The sequence below is a fragment of the Haliotis rubra genome, unplaced genomic scaffold (assembly GCF_003918875.1).
Source record: "Haliotis rubra isolate DU_JTF1 unplaced genomic scaffold, ASM391887v1 Scf979, whole genome shotgun sequence".
Lineage (NCBI taxonomy): Eukaryota > Metazoa > Mollusca > Gastropoda > Lepetellida > Haliotidae > Haliotis > Haliotis rubra.
The window spans coordinates 214,617-237,944 of NW_025767722.1; the positions used below are offsets into that span (position 1 = coordinate 214,617).

The 23,328-nt window shown below is 40.0% G+C and overlaps 1 protein-coding gene across 1 annotated transcript in view; it reads right to left on the reverse strand.

Moving 5' to 3' along the window:
- The window catches only part of LOC124265431 (amyloid-beta precursor-like protein), a 70,385-nt gene extending 47,397 nt beyond the window's left edge, over positions 1-22,988 (reverse strand). The window contains exons 1-2 of the mRNA XM_046700224.1: positions 22,831-22,988; positions 8,121-8,279 (exon numbers count right to left, since the gene is read on the reverse strand). Coding sequence (XP_046556180.1) covers positions 8,121-8,279; positions 22,831-22,884 — 213 coding nt within the window. The 5' untranslated portion in view covers positions 22,885-22,988. The remainder of the gene's footprint in view (positions 1-8,120; positions 8,280-22,830) is intronic.
- Between the last annotated feature and the right edge of the window lie 340 nt (positions 22,989-23,328).

The following is a 23,328-nucleotide window of genomic DNA, read 5'->3' on the forward strand; positions in this document are numbered from 1 at the left end:
CACATTGTACCCATGTGGGGAATCAAACCCGGGTCTTCGGCATGACGAGCAAATGCTTTAACCACTACGCTACCCCACCGCGTCTTTTGTATTCATAAAACACATATACAACAGATATGTTGTAACACTACACAACAGCAAGTTGCTGAGCACCTGTGTTTAGGCAAGCTGTTTAACGTCTAACCGGGAACAGTTGTCTCCTTCTGCATGAATAGTATATAACCAGTTATAACACAATGTACAAAGAGACTGTATACATAATACATCATTGCTCTCACTTATCACATCTCATTTAATACAATCACATGGGATCCTGTGAGCACTGATCCACTCCTCCCATGTAATACACACAATATAACCCGTCTAGGAGCCTGACCAGATCATCTATTACCTCCTTCGACCAGCCTGCTTGGGACCCTTGTCCCTTCCCTAAAACCCCACAGATCCCTAAAACCCCACAGATCTCATTTACCTACATCACCCAAATTCAATAACATTTCAGAAAATCATTTTGAAACAAACTATTGGTTCCGAGTTGTGTTTCGGCAAGCTTTACAGAAAGACCCATAATAGAACACGATTAGTCTATTGGAGGTAACAAGCTCAACTTATGTAGCCTCATCGTCTATTCATTAGCAATGCTCTGACGGACTGCCACAATGAGCTTAATTAACAGAATACCATTTGTGAGAGATTCAAGCGAACTGTTGAACAGAATGGGGATATAATGAGACAGAGAGAATGACAATTCCATCTTCAGCTTCATACATTTTCATAAAAATCCTCAGATGAAGCAAACATTTTTTTCAAATGTTTTTCGGCGTTTTCACCTCAGTTATCAGTATTCCAGACAACTCTGAATAATCCAGATTGGTCCAGAAAACAGGTGGTCGATACTTCGAGCAACATCAATCCAACAATCCAACAAGTTATGCAATCAACCAAGTCAATGAACCTACCCACCAATCAAGCATTCAATGTGGTGTACAAACCTTGGTCGTCTGTGAGAAGAGTGAGTGAGTGAGGTGGGTTTTACGCTGCTTTTAACAATATTCCAGCAATATCACGGCGGGGATTCACCGGAAATGGGTTTCACACATTGTAACCATGTGGGGAATTGAACCCGGGCTTTCGGCGTGACAAACTTGTCATGCTTTAACCACTAGGCTACCCCACCGCCCCTCTATGAGAAGAACGAACACACTGTCATGTGGGCTATCTAACAGCACCCTTATGAGCCATTCAGTTCAGTTTTCAAATCAGTCAAGGTTTGCAAAGTATTCCAAAACAGCAATGGATGAGCTGGACATTGTGCAACCTTCATCATCAAGGCTTGGGGCAGAGGGGTTGCCTTAGGTTGAAGCACTGACGCTGATGACTGGGTTCGATTCCCCTACATGGGAACAAGGTGTTGAGCCTACTGCAATGGTAGCTTGTCCCAAGCAACAGATGACTGACTGACTGAGTTTAGTTTTACGCCGCTTTTAGCAATATTCCAGCAATATCACGGCGGGGGACACCAGAAATGGGCTTAACATATTATGCCCATGTGGGGAATCAAACCTGGGTCTTCGGCGTGACGAGCCAACGCTTTAACCACTAGGCTACCCCACCGCCCCAGCAACAGATGAAGAAGTTGACATTAATGGAAGTTCATGATAACCTATTCCAATTAGATTACATATACTTGTCCATCTCACTGTAACAATAAACACTTTTCGTAACACCTGGTGATTACCTAAAGCTTCTCTTCATTACCGCCGAACACATGTCCTTCAAAATCGTTGTGTTTCAGTTGGAATTTAAGACGGTCAAGTGAGTGAGTGAGTTAAGTTTTACACTGCACGCAGCAATATTCTAGCTTTATAGCAGCTGCCTGTAAATAATCGAGTCCGGACCAGACAATCCAGTGATCAACAGCATGAGCATCGATCTACACAATTGGGATACAATGACACGTGTCAACCAAGTCAGCGAGTCTAACCACCTGATCCCATCAGTCGCCTCTTATGACAAGCATTGGTTACTGAAGATCAATTCTAACCCCGATCTTCACAGGTCACTGTGGAAAAGACCTTCCATGTACAGAAACCTAGGACAAGACCAGATTTCCTTGCTTGAAGGTAACATGAGCCGCAAGTCAGGAGACATTACGATGTGACGTGATCCATTGACAGTGAAATACATTCCCAGATTGCAAAGGAAATTTCATCCTTTCGATCAATAACATGATTTACATGTGCGGAAACCCTAGTAGCATCCAAAGAGGACTGAATCTGTTTGCAATTATTGTCGCCGCTCACAACCCGGCATTTACTTTTGGGGACGTCATCGCTAAGACGGTACAGAAGATGTTTCAAGAGAGTGAGATTCAGAAATCTAAACAAGGAAAGACAAAAACAAGTGAAGAAAGCCCTTGCTGTCAATCTTTGCTAAAGTAGTTGTGCAAAGGAAGGACCATCCAGTTTACCTGCAAATGAGTCATATATCTCGGAGAGTGAGTGAGTTAGTTTAGTTTTATGCCACATTCAGCAATATTCCAGCTATATGGCGGCGGCGGTCTGTAAATAATCGAGTCTGGACCAGACAATCCAGAGATCAACAGCATGAGCATCGATCTGCGCAATTGGGAACCGATGACGTGTGAACCAAGTCAGCAGCCTGACCACCCGATCTCGTTAGTTGCCTCTTACGACAAGCATGGGTTACTGAAGGTTCATTCTAACCCGGACCTTCACGCTTAAATATCTTGGAGGTAATTATTTTTAGGTGATTCATGTTCATAGTGGGTTTAGTTTTACGCCGCTTTTACATGCACTGCAAGTTGTTTGTCATGTCAAAATGGCATTCAACACCTATTTGAACAGTATTTCAGTTACATAACGACGATCCAGATGGATGTGAGATGATACCTCAAATGGTACAAATCATACACAGTTAAAAGGTTGGAGGTTAAATTCTTTCAGTTTACTGTATACCACGGTAATAACGAACTCTAAGGATCAATAATTTCAAATGGTGGATCGAACACTTTTTTTTACAAGAGTCAGTTCAATGAAAGCGTATTCCTGATAAACATAGTTTACTGTATTTTAAGAAAATATATGAGTCTCGATTTCCAGTCCACATTTAACACAATAGTTTAACAGTCTGTGTTACGCCGCTTTTAGCAATATTCCAGCAATGTCATGGCAGGAGACACCAGAATTTGCTTCACACATTGTACCCATGTGCAGTGTTCACGAATAGCGTCTGACCCTCTGACAAATCCGGCAGATTCGCTAATGGTCAGACAGAAGTCTACAACCTGCCGGCCCCAGTGTCTGACTGTATATTTCACAATGACTTTGACTGAAGTTGTTTTATGTGACATGTGACACTTGTTTGCTGTTTATAAACCTTATGTTTGTTAATAATTTCAATGTCAATTATAAGAAATATTAAATCTGAAATGTGTGTAAAATTTTATTCCATGGGTCCTGTGCATTTTCAATGGGTCAGACAGACATCTGAAACTTACAAGACCCAATGTTCTGTGACTTTGAAACACCATTCGTGAACACTGCATGTGGGTCTTCAGCATGATGCCCCCTTTAATTGAATGACACCTGCTAGTTATTGCCATTCTCCTCACAGACAGTCGCCTTGATTGGAGAAACCCGAGATCCGACTGTTCTCACTTTGCAAGAGTGATGGATGGATGACATGACCCTGTTCTATCAAGGATGAAGGTGAAGCACTCGGCAGTGTTCGACCTTGGCTGCAGACTGACATTTAGTCAAAAAAATAGATTTTTCAAAAATATACAAAAAGATTTGTTCCAACTGGAACCTAGAACAATTCTATATTCCTAGAATAGACTAACACTTAGTCTCTGAATATATATAATTTTGATAGTAACAAACAAGACCATTTAAATTGAAAAGGAGCCCCAGGGAGACCAGAGATTCAGAACCTGAGGAAATCTAGAAATGCTTCATTTAGGGCTTTAGCACTGCAGGCAGGGCTTGGCAGTAGGGAAAATAATGTGGTTCAGGGATTGTAAGACAGATTATTCCTAGAACTGAGGCAATCTAGACTTGCCTATCAATCTTGACTTGAGGAGAACTGCAATTTGATTTATTCTCCACGGTGTGTGATATGAAGTACTTTGGCTGTATTGGCACCCAGGAGTGGAAATAACTTTAAAATTGCTAGTGAACTCCGGGTACAGTGGCACATGTAAAATCACTTGCCCTGATAATTTTTCCGCTATACTGGCCGTTTTCTTGTTGATTTTTTAAATAAACAACATAATTAACATTGGAATATCAACTGGACACCGGTACAGCGTCATATACAAATCTGCTTGCGTCGAGCAATGGGTTATTTCCACCCCTGGCACCTGACAAACCTTGTGAACCACTACTCTCAATCGAACATACACTTTCCTAAACAACTGATATTGATTTACCTTCATTTTCACCTATGGTACTTAATTACTTGCTTATGATACAATATTCTAATTAAACATCATTATTTTAAATTATAAATACATATAAAGGGACACCAGAAATGGGTTTTACACACTGTGCCCATGTGGGGAATCAAACCCGGGTCTTCGGCGTGACAAGCAATACCTTAACCACTAGACTACCACACTGCCCCTCAAAGGTATATATGAGTGAGTGAGTGAGTTTGTTTTTTACGCCAGTTTTAGCAATATTCCAGCAATATCACAGCGGGCCTCAAACATTGTATGCATGTGGGGAATCAAACCCGGGTCTTTGGCATAACGAGCAAATGCCTTAACAACTAGGCTACCCCACCACCCCTCAAAGGTATATATAATTTCATTAGTTATATCAAGGACAAAGTCAGGTTTGACGGCATAGATACATCTGAGGCTGTATATGGGCCAATTCCAAAGACTTTGACAGTTGTTGTTAAAACAACCAAAACAATGAACAGTGACAATGCAAAGATGTCCTTCATTTCATAAAGTTAATCCTGTCACAACTAAAAGCATTCAACACAATATACCAGGTAAGTTTCTGTGAGAACCTTAAGGTGTATTTCCCTACAAAACCGTTTTCATGGACCATCTGATCCAGACAAGTCTGATATACACAACTGCATCATGCAAATCACATGCCAAAAAACATTCTGTCATACGGATCCCACACTAGGCTTGTGTAGGTCGATGCTTATGACGTCAGTCACTGGACTGTTTGGTTCAAGCACAATTACTAACTGTGAGCGAGCGAGTTTGGTTTTACGCCACTTTTAACAATATTCCAGCAACATCACGGCGGGGGGACACCAGAAATGGGTTTCACACATTGTGCCCATGTGGGGATTCGAACCTGGGTCTTCGGCGTGACTCAAACACAATGACTAACAGTGAGTGAGCGAGTATGGTTTTACGTCACTTTTAACAATATTCCAGAAATATCATGGCTGGGGACACCAGAAATGGGTTTCACAACAATTACGTACTGAACACCATTTTGATGAATTTGATTATAAGCAACAAACAAAACAAATTTCCCACACATAACAAAGATATTGGTGAATGTATTCTGCAATGAAGATTGTTTCATAATATCAGAGGGCGGTGGGTAGCCTAGTCTTTAAAGCATCTGCTCGACACGCTGGCCCTGGCAGTGAGGTTCAATTTCAAAGATGGGTACAATGAGAGAAGCCTATTTCTATGTTCCCCGCTGTGATATTGCTGGAATATTGCTAAAGAAGCGTAAAAACCCATTTGGCCCACTCACAATACATGTTCACTGAGTGACCACGCTGCAAGTTTAAAATGAACCTACCTTTCAAACATCTTACATGGTATCATTATAGTGTCAAGGGTGGAAATAACCCATTGCCCGATGCCCGAGTCCAGTGATTTTTACTGTCGGGCAAGCAAATTTGTATATCACACTGTACCGGTGTCCAGTTGATATTCCAATGTTAATTATGTTGTTTATTCAAAAAATCAACAAGAAAACGGCCGGTATAGTGGAAAAATTATCAGGGCAAGTGATTTTACATGTGCCACTGTACCGGAGTACACTAGCAATATTAAAGTTATTTCCACCCCTGGGTGTGGCATTAAAACACAAACAAACAAACTTGCTCGACAGACATTTACATGAACAAGAATAAAAAGTCAATTTGTTGCATAAATTAAACCTGAATTCGTTTAAAAAAAACACATTTACATATATAACTATCCTCTTTTCAACTTTCCATAGTGCTTTCAAAGTATTCATGCAGTATAAACATGTATTTAGTATTTTCAAAGCTTCAAGTTATTTCCTTTCAACAAAACACTCAAAGAATGTCTTCGTATGTAAACTCCACTAATTTTGATCCCTGGGCACATACATGTCACAATTTCATCTGCAGAGAATAGAGGTGTTATTATTCCCTCTGAAAGGGATGCCAAAACGAAGACGTATTCCTTTAAGAGTTGCAGCCTGTTTCATGTGTGTTGGGAGAGCACAAGGGTGGTGGAGATTTGCATACGCTGTCATTCACGGCTGCTCTGCTTACATCAGGCTTTGTGCCTCAATCATTGGATCTTAGCCAGATCTCCTAACACCAGTTACAAACTCAATCAATTTCCCAGCCATCTTATCGACTTGGTGAAAGAACTGGCCCCGATATTCACTTAATTGATTTGATCGTCATAGCAACCATTGAAGCTGTTGGAATGTCTACCCAACAGGAAGACCAAGGCCATGGAAACAGAGGCATTCATGGAACATGGACAGGGCATGAAGGGGGGATTCAAAGTGCATGAAGTGGGATTCAGAGGACATGGATGGTGTGCAGGCAACATAGATGAGGATTCAGGAGGACAGAATGGGCATTCAGAAGACATGCATGGGGATTCAAGGCAGACGGATGGGGATTCAAGGCAAACGGATGGGGATTCAAGGCAGACGGATGGGGATTCAAGGCACACAGATGGGGATTCAAGGCACACAGATGGGGATTCAAGGCAAAAGGATGGGGATTCAAGGCACACGGATAGGCACACGGATGGGGATTCAAGGCACACGGATGGGGATTCAAGGCAAACGCATGGGGATTCAAGGCAAACGGATGGGGATTCAAGGCAAACGGATTGGGATTCAAGGCACATGGATGGGGATTCAAGGCACACGGATGGGGATTCAAGGCAAACGGATGGGGATTCAAGGCACATGGATGGGGATTCAAGGCACACGGATGGGGATTCAAGGCACACAGATTGGGATTCAAGGCACACGGATTGGGTTTCAGCGGACAAGCATGCATGGCAATTCAGTGGACATAGACTGGTATTCAGGGAATATGGAAGGGAATTCAGGAGATAAGGATTGGGATTCAGGTGAGATGGAAGAGTACAGAGGGGATATGGAAGGGGATTCATGGGACATGGATTAGGATTCAAGGCACATGGATTGGGTTTCAGGGGACAGGCATGCATGGCAATTCAGTGGACATAGACTGGGATTCAGGGGATATGGAAGGGGCTTTTGACGATTTGGAAAGACACTTAGAGGATATGGAATGGTATCTCGAGTGCGTGAGTATGGTTTTACGCAGCTTTACGCAATATTCCAGCAATATCACGGCAGGAAGACACCAGAAATGGGCTCACACATTGTACCCATGTGGGGAATCAAAACCGGGTGTTCGGCGTGACAAGGCTTTTACTACTAGGATACCCTACTGCCCCACGGTGTTTGGAGGATATGGAACGGTATTTAGGGGATATTGAAGGATGTTCAAGGGAAATGGATGGGGATTCATGGCAAATGAATTGGATTTCAGGGGACATGAATACATGACAATTCAGGGAACATGGTTGGAAATTCAGGGAACATGGATGGAGATTCAGGGAACATGGCTGGAAATTCAGGGAACATGGATGAAGATTCAAGGGACATGTATTGGATTGAGGGAACATGGATTGGGATGTGGGGGGAAGATGTAGGGCTGCTACCAACCTGTGATTGTCAGACTATTGTTTCCTTATAATCTAAGCATATCTGTATTCATGCAACTCGAAATAAATCAGGCAGTGGCTATTTATTGGACATATTTTACACAAAAACACATGATAACAGGAGCTCTAGTGAAAGACTGACCTGTTGGCAGTACTGGAGGATGTCGGTCTTCTTCTCCAGGCAGTCGGTTGTGGTGTCGTACTCCCAGCCATTCGTCACACGATGCATGGCGGGCTTGTTGCACATGAAGGCAACCATGGGCTCAAACTTCTCGTCAACATTCACGGTCGCAGTCAAAGTCTGAAAGAAATGATTTTAATAATTACATAATTTCAATTGTGAACATATGAACTGATTGTCTTCAGGTATATTTTATATATTCAAATATATTATGGTGTTGTTTCTCCAGTCTTTATTAGACTATCGCAGAAATATCCCAAAACATCACAATCACTATGGATGCAGAGAATCCAATGTGAGGCAAATATGACAAATATCACTACTATTGGATGATGAATACAAATATTGGGCAAGGAGTACGAAAATTAAAATATATTCATGGTGGGCATGCTATGGGGAAGTGGTGGGCGAGCTGTCTAAGGCGTCAGGCTAGTGATCCAGCGATCTTGAGGTGCCGGGATCGAGCCCACCTGTGGCCGGGTGTAAAAACCTTGGAGTCAACTTTGTGTGCAGACTCTTTCAGTGTTGTCACAACCCCTAGTGTACAGTACACAACCCTGTGCACTTAACAGAACCCATGAATCCGATGGTAAATGATCAGATGGTGGTCACACCTAGTAAACATGCAGTAAACTTGGACAAAGTACTGTGTGTCCCAGTCCACCCAGCTGTGAATGGAAAGCTAGTAAGGATGGGAAAGCCACATTAACTCAGTGCGTCTAGTAGCTGCAAGAGTTGTAAGTTCCCCAGGGAGTTGAGATTGATAATATGATGTACCGTTTAAGATTGACATCTAATGATAGAGGGAAAAGCCTCTGAGCTGGATATTGGCGCTTTACAAGTATTATGATAATATTCTTTGACATGTGTTGGCCATAGTTACAGTACTGATTTATCATGACAATGACCAGTGACAACAGCACTGTCCAATTAAATATATATACGAGTGTTGACAGTTATCCTGCTTGGCTTAGATGCATTCCCTTTAACATCTCTTGCTTAGGTAAGTTTCACCCAAATTCAAGTAAATGCACTCCTTTCTAAGAAAATCATGATTATCTTATACTAGAGACAATGAATAAGTAATTGAATTTCTTTTCAGTACAATTAAAAAAACATGCGAGTGAATCGTAACAGCCCTAATTATCTGCAATGTTTTCTGTCCAGCATATCTTATATAAGGTGGCTCTGTATGGGAGGAGTGAGTGAGTGAGTGAGTTTAGTTTTACGCCGCACTCAGCAATATTCCAGCTATATGGCGGCGGTCTGTAAACAATCGAGTCTGGACCAGACAATCCAGTGATCAACAGCATCAGCATCTATCTGCGCAACTGAGAACCGATGGCTTGTGTCAACCAAGCCAGTGAGCCTGACCATCCGATCCCGTTAGTCACCTCTTACGACAAGCATGGGTTACTGAAGGGACATTCTAACCCGCACCTTCACGGGTAACGTATGGGAGGACGTTCCCTATGCTGATGTAATTTGTCTGTATTGTGGTTCAGATTTGTTTAGTTCTAATGTACGACTTGTCCACATGTATAACCTGTATTTGAAATAACTCTGTACCTTAACAACATCAAGGGAAATAACTCAGCACTTTAAAATACATTAAGGGAAATAACTCTGTGCCTTCAATCACATCAAGGGAAATAACTCTGCACCTTGAACTAAGGACACTTGAACTCTCATACAACAAATAATGGACTCCCAACAAGGAAAACAACCACTACCTCAAGGAAACATCCTAATGAAGACACATTACAAGCTGAAAAGACCTGTCATACTTCAACACTAATCAAACACACTCTATAACAGGGGAGGCAATCAGCTTGGACAGCTAGCATGAAACAGAGACTGTTTGCCAGCCTCAAGATATCAAATACTTGGCCTAAAAGTGTGGTAACAAATGGTCCGATCCCAGTTGTAATTACGAAGCCATTTTCCTAGATGTTTATATATGTTCTGATGGAGCTGGAAATTGACATTGAACAAACAGAACATGTCGCTCTAAAGGCCATGGCAATTTACTCAGAAACTGTACTCCATGCCAGCCCGGGAAATGTCAAATTTGCAGATTGATAATGCTTCAATTATCATATTATCTTTCTGTGTGTGCTGCATAAGTGGTTCACAAGCTTGAGAGCTGTTAGAATGAGGCCTCAATCCACAAAGTGATATCGGCACTATGGCTAAAAGTGTATGTTTTAGTGGAAGAGTTATGAAAGTGACAGGCTACAAGCAACTTGTTCAACCATTGAGTATTTACATCATTTACACAGGGTACTGATAGTCATATTTTGATATTCAATACATTTTCACTCTGACAGGAGTGAGTGAGTATGGTTTTACACAACTTTTAGCAATATTCCAGCAATATCACATTGGGGCACGCCAGAAAAGGGCTTCACACATTGTACCCATGTGGGGAATTGAACCCGGGTCTTTGGCGTGACAAGCGAACGCTTCAACCCCACTGCCCTACTCTGACAGGAAGGCGAAGTGGATTTTAATGTCAAATCCAAGATTACTGCAAGTATCTAGCAATGTACAAGCAGGTGTTTCGTGGATGTTTGTATGAGTCTGTACGGTTCTATACTGTTAACCCGCTGCCAGACGATCCGTAATATCGCCAATCCTCTCACCCAGGAAGATATGAGTTGACCAGTGCTTGTTTTACCCCGTTAATTTCAAGCACCAGTCAAGGTTACCAGGATGTATACATCTTTTAACAACTTTGGTACCATGAAGGTCCGGGTTAGAATTGATCTTCAGTAACCCATGCTTGTCGTAAGAGGAAGCAAACAGGATCGGGTGGTCAAACTCGCCGACTTGGCTGACACAAGTCATTGTATCCCAATTACATAGATCAATGCTCATGCTGTTGATCACTGGATTGTCTGGTCTGGACTTGATTATTTACAGACTGACATAAAATAGCTGGAATATTGCTGATTGCGGCATAAAACTAAACTCACTTGTTGCTTTTTGTCAAATATCCCAATTGCCTCAATCTATGCTCATGTTGTTGATCACTGGATTGTCAGGTCCAGACATGATCATTTACAGACGTCCATCACAGAGCTGAATACTGACTGCCACAACAAGAAAACCTAAAGAAATATTTTAGCAACTTTAGGATCGGAGTGACATGGGATCCACCCATCCAGTTTATCCACCAGACCATGGAGACTGTCCTCTGCCTCAGAATTCAAATCCGAATCCAAAGTTAAATCCCTGCTCCATAAACACTCCGTTACAAAAAGCACTCCCTGATGAAATTCTAGACCAATATGTCAACAATCCCTAGAAGCAGCCTTTCTAACATTGGAAAAATAGATTTCTTTACAGAAAACATGGCAGTTATCTTGTAACTATCAACATCATGAATGTTTCACTCAAGTTCTCTACTTCTATAAAATTAAAATTGAAATGTCTTTGTTTTTAATAGGCCCCAGTTTAAATAAATCATATCAGAGGCCCAGATAAGCTGTGTATCCAGGTAAAATATGCATAGAAAATTTGAAATTACGCATTGAAAAATAATTGTTGCATACCAATTACGCATTTAAAATGTTAGATACGCAAAATGTTTAAAACAAATGCGTGCGGAATATATTTATAAAAATCGCTTGCGTAATGAAAAAGACATCGATTGCTATCAAGTTGTACTGTTAGTATAGGACTAGTGTTGTACTGTCAGTATAGGATGAGTGATTGTTTATGAAATCATTTCCATTATATTTAAGTTGGTTTTGATTAGGTATGACATAAGGCAGAACATACCTGCTTAGTAAACTTACTCAATGACATAATACTTAGGTGAGTAAAATGACTGAAATACACACGTTTGAAAGCAGTGGGTAACGGAAAATGAAATACCCACTCAACATTCATAATACCCACTCCAAAAAAATAGTGTGTACAGTACCCACATGAGCTAAATCTTATCTGGAGCTCTGTCATATGTCTTTGCGTCTTGCCATGCAATGCATGCACAACACTTATCATTGATCTTTATGCAGCAGCTGGTTTCACTGAAGGGGATTTTACGTCTTATTTCAAATCAAGGGATGTACTTCCTGTTAATTTCATTGATTAACTGTTCCATGAATGTAGTATGATCTAAAAGTACAATACCATGACTAGATTTTCAGATGCTGAATGAGTCAGTGAATCGTTTGACATCCTTTCAAACAGCTTTGGAATATATACTTAGTTATATCAGAGGATATCAGCTTTATACGGGAGGACAGCCCAAAGTAAGGGATGTCTCGAAGTCCACTTTGATGAAACCTACATGTACAGTAATGGTGCTGATATATCAGAGCTCCAGATAAGATTTAGCTCATGTGGGTACTGTACACACTGTATTTTTTTGGAGTGGGCATTATGAATGTTGAGTGGGTATTTCATTTTCCGTTACCCACTGCTTTCAAATATGTGTGTATTTCAGTCATTTTACTCACCTAAGTATTATGTCATTGAGTAAGTTTACTAAGCAGGTATGTTCTGCCTTATGTCATACCTAATGAGAAACAACTTATATATAATGGAAATGATTTCATAAAAAATCACTCATCCTATACTGACAGTACAACACTAGTCCTATACTAACAGTACAACTTGATAGCAATCGGTGTCTTTTTCATTACGCAAGCGATTTTTATAAATATATTCCGTACGCATTTGTTTTAAACTTTTTGCGTATCTAACATTTTAAATGCGTAATTGGTATGCAACAATTATTTTTCAATGCGTAATTGGAAATTTTCTATGCGTATTTTACCTGGAGACGCAGCTTATCTGGGCCTCTGGTGCTGATATATGACAAATCAATCTGTGCAAACCAGGATTCGAACTCATAATTACAGGTTTCTGTCTCCAAACTCAAATATACCACCACATCCTGTAAGGAACAAAGTGAACAGAAATAAATTACAATCAAAACCAAGGGCAATGAATGCTGCCAACAGCTGAAATTACTATAAAATCTTCGGACAATCAATTCTGCCTTCAGCATTACATACTATTCTTTCATTTACTGCACTACTGGGAATTCATTATGTTAATTCTATACAAGTACCACTGGAATGCTATAATAGTCCCATTGTCCCGTCTTAACGAGACAATTAACCATTTCCAGTCAGTGTGGAATATCAGTGTACTGGATGCTTGTTTGTAAGTATGGTAAATCAGCACAGCTTAGATAGCATGCCTCCTAAGACGAGAACAAAAGGTGAGCCTACAGTAGATGACAGATTACATTCTGGTCTGTACTGCAGCAGCAAACTACAAGGAGTGAGTGAGTGAGTGAGTTTGGTTCTATGCCGCTTTTAGCAATATTCCAGCAATATCAAGGCGGGGGGACACCAGAAATGGGCTTAACACATTGTACCCATGTGGAGAATCAAACTTGGGTCTTCAGCGTGACAAGCGAACGCTTTAACCACTAGGCTACCCCACCGCCCCGAGTGAGTGAGCAAGTGACGGGTGGAAATAACTTTAAAATTGATAGTGTACCCCGGTATAGTGGCACATGTAAAGTCACTTGCCCTGATAATTTTCCCACCATACCGACCGTTTTCTTGCTGATTTTTTAAATAAACAACATAATTAACATTGGAAAGTCAACGGGACACCGGTACAGTGTGATATACAAATTTGCTTGCCCGACAGAAAAAAACACTGGACTCGGACGTCGGGCAATGGGTTATTTCCACCCCTGAGTGAGTGTGTGAGTGCGAATGCATGCACTACTTTTAGGAATAGTCCAGCAATATCACGGCAAAGGACATCAAAAATAGACTTCAATCATTGTACCAATGTGTGGAGTCAAACGCGGGTCGTTAATTTGATAAGCAATTGCCTTAACCACTACATTTCCCGCACCAGCAATGGAGTGTCATGCCTCTAAGACGTGTTGAAAAGCCAAGCCTGTGGTAGTCTACAGATAGATTAGGCTCTGGTTTCTATCACAGCAGGGAACAACTACAGTAATGTATGACAGGGTCAGTAAATGGGATGACATAACCCTTTCCTTTCCATATTCATAAGAGTGAGTGAGTGAGTATGGTTTTACGCCGCTTTTAGCAATATTCCAGCAATATCACGGCAGGGGACACCAGAAATGGGCTTCACACGATGTGCCCATGTGGGGATCATATTCATAAGAAATCTCTACACAAAAGCTGACAACAAAGAGCTGACATCACGATTCTGACTCTATAATAAGAGTTTGTTAAAAGGCAGGCAGGCACATGCTGCACCACCAGCGGCAGCCATAACGAACACATGCAAAGGCAAGAAAATTATTCACCTGAAAAAAAATTGGAATGAGATTCAGGTATAAATAGGGAATTGCATCAGAATCATTTTTGTCACTAATAACCAAACCGATACAATGGTTTAACCTGATCAAATAATAAGTGAGTGAGTGAGTTTAGTTTTACGCCGCACTCAGCAACATAACAGCTATATGGCGGCAGTCTGTAAATAATGGAGTCTGGACCAGACAATCCAGTGATCAACAGCATGAGCATCGATCTGCACAATTGGGAACCGATGACGTGTCAACCAAGTCAGCGAGCCTGACCACCCGATCCCGTTAGTCGTGCAGAGGTACAGATAAGCTGCGTATCTGCGTAAATTACGCAAATATTTATGTGAAAACTCAATTCCTATTACGTCTGTTGCGTACAAGTACGCTTGTATTTTTTGTCAATACTCAATAAATTTGATTGTACATGCGTACACAGAAAACTGTCAAATCTTAGCTTGCGTACCAGTGGATAGATAAAGGAACTGAGGTATATTTAGAGGTTCTATTTCGGCACATGAACACTCAACTAGCAGTCTTTCATATCGTTTCTCATATTACAGATCAAATATAAAAAACAAACACTAACATTTAAACTTTATTATACTTTTACAATTAATGGAAAATGGCAAAATACCCATTTGAGTTTGAGTGAGGTGAGTACAATTTGTTTGGTTACTCAAAGGAAATTAGGATACCCAACTGAGATGAAGACAAGCGGGTACATAACTCAATGACCCAAAAAGTTATCTGTAGCTCTGGTCGTGATCAAACAATAAGAGTCTTGTAGAAACAACATTATACTTAGAATTGTGGCTCTGTGGGTAAGTCAGCAGTCTGTGCCCAAGGAAGTCTACAGAAGAGTTGGGTTATTGTTGTCCCTGTCACAGCACCTAACAATTGCAGTTATAAATGAAGGGGGGCCATTAAACTCGCACACTACATAATGTCACCTAACCTTCGCCTCTGTTGTAACCCTGCAGGATTGACAGTCTGGTGACGCACAGTCGCACACTGAAAATTGCTCACCGTAACATTATGCCCTTGTAGCTAAACTGCAATTACTGATACCAGTTAGTATGGTGTAGCAACAGCTTGACACTGAAATAATTTAGCATGTAATTCTGAATTTAGTTTGTTTTGAGATTACTTGAGTTTAAAGCCACAGACTCAAAGGTAATATGAGAGACAACACCCATACATGAAATATATTTCAACGTCAAGTAAAATAGTGAAAATATCTAAACTTAAAACAGTTAGACCTTGTTTAGACTGGATTTGCTACAGTGAGTGAGTGAGTTTAGGTTTACGCCGCACTCAGCAATATTCCAGCTATATGGCGGCGGTCTGTAAATAATCGAGTCTGGACCAGACAATCCAGTGATCAACAGCACGAGCATCGATCTGCGCAATTGGGAACCGATGACATGTGTCAACCAAGTCAGCGAAACTGACCACCCGATCCCGTTAGTCGCCTCTTACGACAAGCATAGTCGCCTTTTATGGCAAGCACATGGGTTGCTGAAGACCTATTCTACCCCGGGTCTTCACGGGTGATTTGCTACAGAGTTTTTATGAAGTTTTTTTATACAGGATTCATAAAGACTGCCGATATGTTTCAGTAGATAATAACTAACATAAGTGGAGTTTTTTCTGGTTGTTAACATTTTATATCACATCAGAGTGAAAAATCATAAGGGCAAAGTTAAACTAATTTCCTGTTGACTGAAGGTTACATTCAGAAATATTTCGTGATGATGTACACGAAAGTGTTACCCGTAAATAAGCCGACCCCCTTCTACAGACTGCATTTTTGGGTCCTCAAAATTTGGCCTATCTAAGGTAATATGCAGTATGATATACAATGATTATGTGACAAAAGAAAACACCGCAGAAAAATATGCCACACAAATATAAATATTGATTTGAACCGATCTCACTTTTCAAATGATTAACTTTACACATTTTTACTTCTATGAAATATAAAGTTTATCCAAATTCTACCAAAATTCAGAATTCCTTGTTGTCAATTTTCCGCCAATTCCACCCTAGACAGGGCAGTGAGGGATATTTTCATGATTCTATCCAAAGTGCTGATAAATTGAGAACAACAAAGTCACTTTGTTCAAAATAGGGATTCATTCTATTTTCCTTAAAACTTCAAAAGTAGGCTAACTTCAACATTTTAAAGGGCTCCAGATAATTGTTCAACATCACGAGTACGTACTCCTTACTTTTTCAATATAGGAGTACTGGAAAAACTTCAAGAGTACATTTTGTGTACTGAATAGAATTTAATGATTTAATGGAGTGTGACCACAATGAGTGATACTAGTAGCAGTTTGTTCATTATTCGTACAGCAACTTGATTACTTAACTGTTTACAAGTTGTGGCAGCAGTTTTGTTTCTGAAAGAAACTTGTCATTTGTTTCTGTGCCGCCATGTTTATATACACCTGCGCAATTCTGACCAATCAAATTTAATTGAGATGATTAATTGCGGTACGCGATTTCCTCGCGTAAATTTATAGATGGACACTGCTTGAAATCAGATTGATATGTTTAGTATATATACGTCTGTAAATGATTCTAACACCGTACAACATTGGTGTGGTGCGGATCTCTTACTTTTCTAAATTATTCCCTACCGTATTGTACATATTTGTTATCCGTACATACGCCGATACGGCCCTTATCTGGAGCCCTGATTTTATACTGAGGGAAACAAATAAGGGAACACAACTTTATCCTCAGATTTCCTCCAACAGCGTTATTCAAAGCTGGTGATGAAAACTAGAGAATATTAAAGGAGCACTTGAATTTTCCTGTGTTCCTGTATTTGTTTCTCTCTATATATCTTGAGACTGCACTGAAATGCAATAATATGAGCATCACAATCCCCTAATTTTTATTTGTCCTTTTATCAGCAAAATATTTCTAGACAAGAAAGTTGGAGTTTGTTTCAGTGGTTAACATCAATTTTTAATGACATCTGTTCCAGACTTGGGGGCCAAACACTGGCTTCCAAGCAGGTCCAGATCAATTAATGGTAACACAGGCGCAAGCTGACATTTCTATTTTCTACCAGGCGCCAGTTAAATTTCAACCCTACTGGTCTCCAAAGCCATTTAATGGTTATATAAGCATTTAGGAGGCGAGCATGCCAGACCTATGTCTTATTCTCGCGGCAATATATATATACGGCCACTTAAAAACAAGTTTACAAAAAATATTACAAAGCATTTTCTTTGCAGAGTGGTAAAATAGACTGAAATTCTCAGGGATGTTTGGACCATTTCCAAAGCCAATATTCAGTCCCAGGTCTGTAGTGAACACCAGTGCCAATTTTCCAATCCATGTTGTTTTAGTTGCAACTGTTGCAGCTTTGTCGAGGTGACTTGAATTTCAGTGAAAACATCCCAAACAGATTCGCGAGATTTGATCTCTTAGTTCAGCCCAAAGTCAATGTCCAAATACCTCCGATTTCAGGAAAACACGAACTAAAATACACTCATGCATCACTGTCAGCTTGTATGCAACTGAAAAGAGTTTAAAATGTGAGACCGTAGCAACTGCTACTAAAATATGCAAAAGTGTATTAGCGCTAAAAATATCACATAACACAACAATCCTGTAAGCAGCATGGCTGTGGTATCTGCATCCCTTGGACTTTGCCTTACTCAGTTTCGCCTTACTCAGCACTATTCCAGCCTTGTGCTGTCCAATTGTAGACAATCCAGAGACGTCATGAGTATTGATGTACACAATTGGGAAACGATGATATGCAAGCCTACCAAAGAAAACTTTCCCACTGTGCAGGAAAACGAAGAAAAGCCCACATTAATCGTGGAAATGGCAACATAAACATAATACCTCGCTACTGAAACAGTAAAAAACGGCAACGAAAGACTATGAAACTGGACATTTTTGCATCAGCGAACTTTGACCTCTACTGCGCATGCACATTACGATCTGTTCTTCTTTTAAAATTTCGAGCAACCTTGAATCGCCTAGTGTAGGAAAAGTATTGAATATGTCGAAATAATTGCTGTCAATTATTTGATACGAATGGAAAGTAAACTAAACAAGTGTGCACACAAGTATGATGATGATAAATGCCAAATAACACAACAGAAATAATTTAAATAGGGAATCTAACTTTTGTCCAAGCTGGAAAATGTCAACATGCGGTGTAGGCTTCCTCTTCAATGTGCGCAGGTGCAAAATCAAAGTTGCAGGCTCCTCGGTTTTTTATCCAGTTTCAGCGATTTAAAGTTGCCGTTTTAACTGTTTCAGTAGCGAGGTATTATGTTTTTGTTGCTATTTCCACGATTAATGTGGGCTTTTCTGCGTTTTTCTGAACAGTGGGAAAGTTTTCTTTGGTAGGCCTGATATGGATCAACCAAGTCAGCAAGCCGTGTATTCATTTGCCAGTGGACAACCTTTAAATCGAATGGTTGGTTGGTTGGATAATGGTGCACTCAGCAATATTCCAGCTATATGGCAGCAGTCGGTAGATAATCTAGTCTGGACCAGACAATCCAATGATCAACAGCATGAGCATCGATCAACACAATTGGGATATGATGGACAAACTTAGGAAGACCTTCAGACAATTTTTTTTTTAAATTTTTCTTTTTTATTCCATTTCAAGTCTCACATAAAAAACATATGGCAAAGAGGACAACAACCAAATATATATGTATATAGCTTCAGTGATGTTTTGCAAGGTTCTATATGACATAAAAGACAGTATTGCAAACATATACACACACGCGCACACATACATATACATACATATGCACATACATACACGCATGTATACATATATATAAATATAACATCATGAGATTACAACAATTATATAGATACATAAGATGTCATTAAAGTTTCTGTGGAGGGAATTTGAAATTGGAGGGGTAAGGTTGAATAGTATGGTTGTAGTGAGTAGGTTAAAATTTTGAAAATAGCTTGATGGTACATACAATAAAGCAACAGTTGGTTGAATGTTTGACCAAGAAGTGTGACAAACTTGTTTATATTATATAGAGCAGTGACACACACAAACACCAACCTTCTCTACCACAACAGTCCAGAGATGTATAAAACCAATACAAATTTTGTTGACACTGTGACTGAGAAAATACAAAACCATTGCCAGAGACTAATAAGTATTGATTATCAGCCTAAACAAATTCCACTGGGCGTAAAGAGTGAGTGAGTTTAGTTTTATGCTGTTAAAAGCATCAGCAGAGGACACCAGAAATGGGCTTCATACATTGTACCTATGTGGGGAATTGACCACGGCTCCTTAACGTGAACAGCGAATGTTTTAACCACTAGGCCACCTTACCTTCTGGGCGTAGAAACAAAGTTGGAGTTAGAATCATAAGAATGGACTGACTGACTGAGTTTGGTTTGGTTTTACGCTTTTAGCAATATTCCAGCAATATCACTGGGGACACCAGAAATGGGCTTCACTCACTGTACCCATGTGGGGATTCGAACCCAGGTCTTCGGCGTGACGAGCCAACGCTTTAACCATTAGACTACCCCACCGCCCCACACAAGAATGGATCAAAACACAGGTATCTCAAGTGGTTTATGTTTCTTCAAACAATATTTTAGTTCGGATAAAATCAATACACATGCATAGCATGGTACAAGGGAAATTCCAATAAGAATTCACAAGCCTAAACATGCTGATTACTAGGGCTGCAACGAATACACTTTGTGGTGAATATGATACGTATCATGAATATTTGGTAACGAATACGAATAATTATTCACGAATACAATATTGTAGTTACGTGATTGATTTCCAATATTGAATGCCCATGTTGACAGTTTTGATTTGTCACAGCAATAACCAGTGATCTCATGACACTCAAATTTGGTATGTAATAGTTATAGTCGACAGTACCATGTGCGGCCCTGGCAAACTAACATGACTTGCGCTACTGCAAGGCTAGTACATATTCAATCCTTGCACTATATCTCACTTTCCAAAAGTACACAAGGGTTCAAGTAAAACATGTTCCCTTAAAAAAAATTGGAAATATTCGTTAATATTCGGTTCTGGTGACCACGATGAATAACGAATTGAATTCATGAAGGGCTAAGGTTCGATTCACCGAATATGCGAGTGCATCGTTACAGCCTTACTGATTACAATAATTGAATCAACAACCAGAGCAAAGAAAGGGTACTGTTTTGTCCTGAGGTAAAAACGTTTTAATATACTCAACACCCCATTGCCATTGATTACAATTACACTGGGGTAAAGGTTAATTATTTTACGATCACAACAGGTTGTAAAACATCCAGACCATAAAAGAATACTACACAAGCCTCTCTACTGCATAGATTTTAACCCTGTAAAGATTCTTGAAACATTCTATTGACTGTGCAACCAAAACTCAACGCCAGCCAATATCCCCTTTACCTGCAAAAACAGGTGCATATTTACATAGACCAAGCAACCTGCTGGCAGCCTTATTCCCCACATTTTCAACTTCTTGGAAATAACATAACCCCACAAAATGACACTAAAAACTGGTTCAATCAGCATATCACAAGTTTGTAAAGGGAAGGATAACAATGGACGAACAACTTCATTATTACCATGAGAGCGACAAACTTCCACTGAAACGTCGCTGTAATAAAGAAGTTGTTCATCCATAGATTGGTATCATTCCTTACTGCACCAACTTCAAAATGCCTCTTAAAGATGTTACGTAACAACGACATATGACACACCACCAACATAAATATACATAGAGGTCAGAGACGATTAATCTCTTCTATCAAATGTATATATGACTCTGGTATGGGCTTGTTAATTTAGTAGTATTAGGCTGCAGACGAGCATGAATTTCAATGGACAGTACCCACCCTGTTTAAGGATAGGCTAAAACAGGAAAAGGAAAATGTTTTTCCATGTCCTAACAATGGAAACATGAGTTCACATATTTCAACAAGAGACTTCAATGGTTAAGAAAAAATATCCCCTCTGCTATTCTTAGACATTATTTCGTTTCCTTGGAGAATTCCAGATGATGCAACTGTCAAATTACATGCTAATGTAGCAAAGATAATGACCATTATATTCCTAATCTGTCCTCTTCAATGTAGAGATTGCCAGATACCATGCCTGGCCTGTATACCTTATCTAAACAATAAATCAGATAACTCTGATGAATGTATTCTGCGATCTAGATTAACCATTAACATATAATTAACTGTTGCAATGCTATATTACGTGCTCGTCTCACCCCAGTCTATACAAAACTTACAGAATTATGTTAATACGAAAACATATTACTCACTCTCGGTGACTAACAGTGGTATTGATTTTCTTACAGTTTATTGTCAACATAACTCAATAATGCATGGCTCACCCTTGGCTATGTATCTCTGCCAATGACAAAACATTAAAAATGGTATTTTGTTTAATAGAAAAATACACACAATTAACTTCAGAATAAAGAAAGAACATAACTACACAATATGTAATTATGTATATGATAGCGAACATGTGTCATCTGTAACGACAAATGTATTTTTAAAAGATAGGTCTTGTACGTAATGCCCTTTTGAGACGCAATACATTATGGGAGGCACAACACCTTTGAGAGGGGCGCATGAACACATAGGAGGGGCGCATGAACACATAGGAGGGGCATTAAAAGACACCCACATATAATACTGACAAAGAACGGCTATCCTATCCGTTGTATAAACTGTTCGTGATCATGGGCAAAGGTCGAAACTTCAGGTATTTCTTTCAAGAAGCAAATATGTCACCTGTTTAACAAACTTGTCAGACATCATGTCTCTTGACCCCAATTCTTTATTTAGGACATTTTCCATGTGAATGTCCTTTCAAAGAGATACCTCTCAAACTTGGGTCATGGGTACATGTTACTCTAGGTTGTGTCATCGAACCCACCTCGTGATTCAGTTAGACGATTCAGTCGGGTTGTAATGATTCATTATGTTAATTCATCCACTGAATCTTTGATACAGGTAACACAGGAGATGGAATTTGATATTCAACAGCAACACATTATCATGGCCGATGCCTGGGTATTTCTTGCACGATTTCAGTTTCGTCTTCGTTTAATGAACGGTACTCGCTATGAACTTACATGCAAGGATTTAAAAGCTTATGGTGCCAGAAAAGGCACAGCATTTAGCAATTCGCAAGGCGATCTTCCGCACTCGATCGACAAAGCCGACCCGTGCGGAGTTTACTCAGCTAGGTGAAACAGACCATACCCCAGCCTATCCCCGACTGTCAAACTGCAGCGTTCACCATATTAATACCTGTTTTTGGGAGCGTTAACCTACCTGTATCAGTCCAAAGAGGACGGTTATCACCAGCGGCCCGAACGTTGGCCCCATCTTGAATAGACAATAATTCCGTGGACGCGAAATGGAAGCAATAGCACCTGAGACGAATTGGTGAATACTGCTAATATATCCAATATGTCCGTAGCTGACGTCACAGAGGGTTTGTTATAGCACAGGGGATTGGGCAGACTATTGGGGCTGGAATGTCCAGACACTACTTCCCTAATCAGTACTTTTGTATAATGCTTGCAACTGTCGACGGTAGCCCGACAACTACGGAAGTAATACAAACATAAAACGCTCGATTTACTATTAACAGTGAAGCAAACATATTGATTAAAATGCAAGATGTGATACTGGAGAAAATCCCAATTTGAAAATCGACTTAGGTTTCGTAATACAGCACAAAGTATTTTTTTTATTAATTAAATGTGACAGGTAATTTTTACTGCTTCTTCAATACACTAGTTATCCGTTGTTTATTGCGTGAACCTA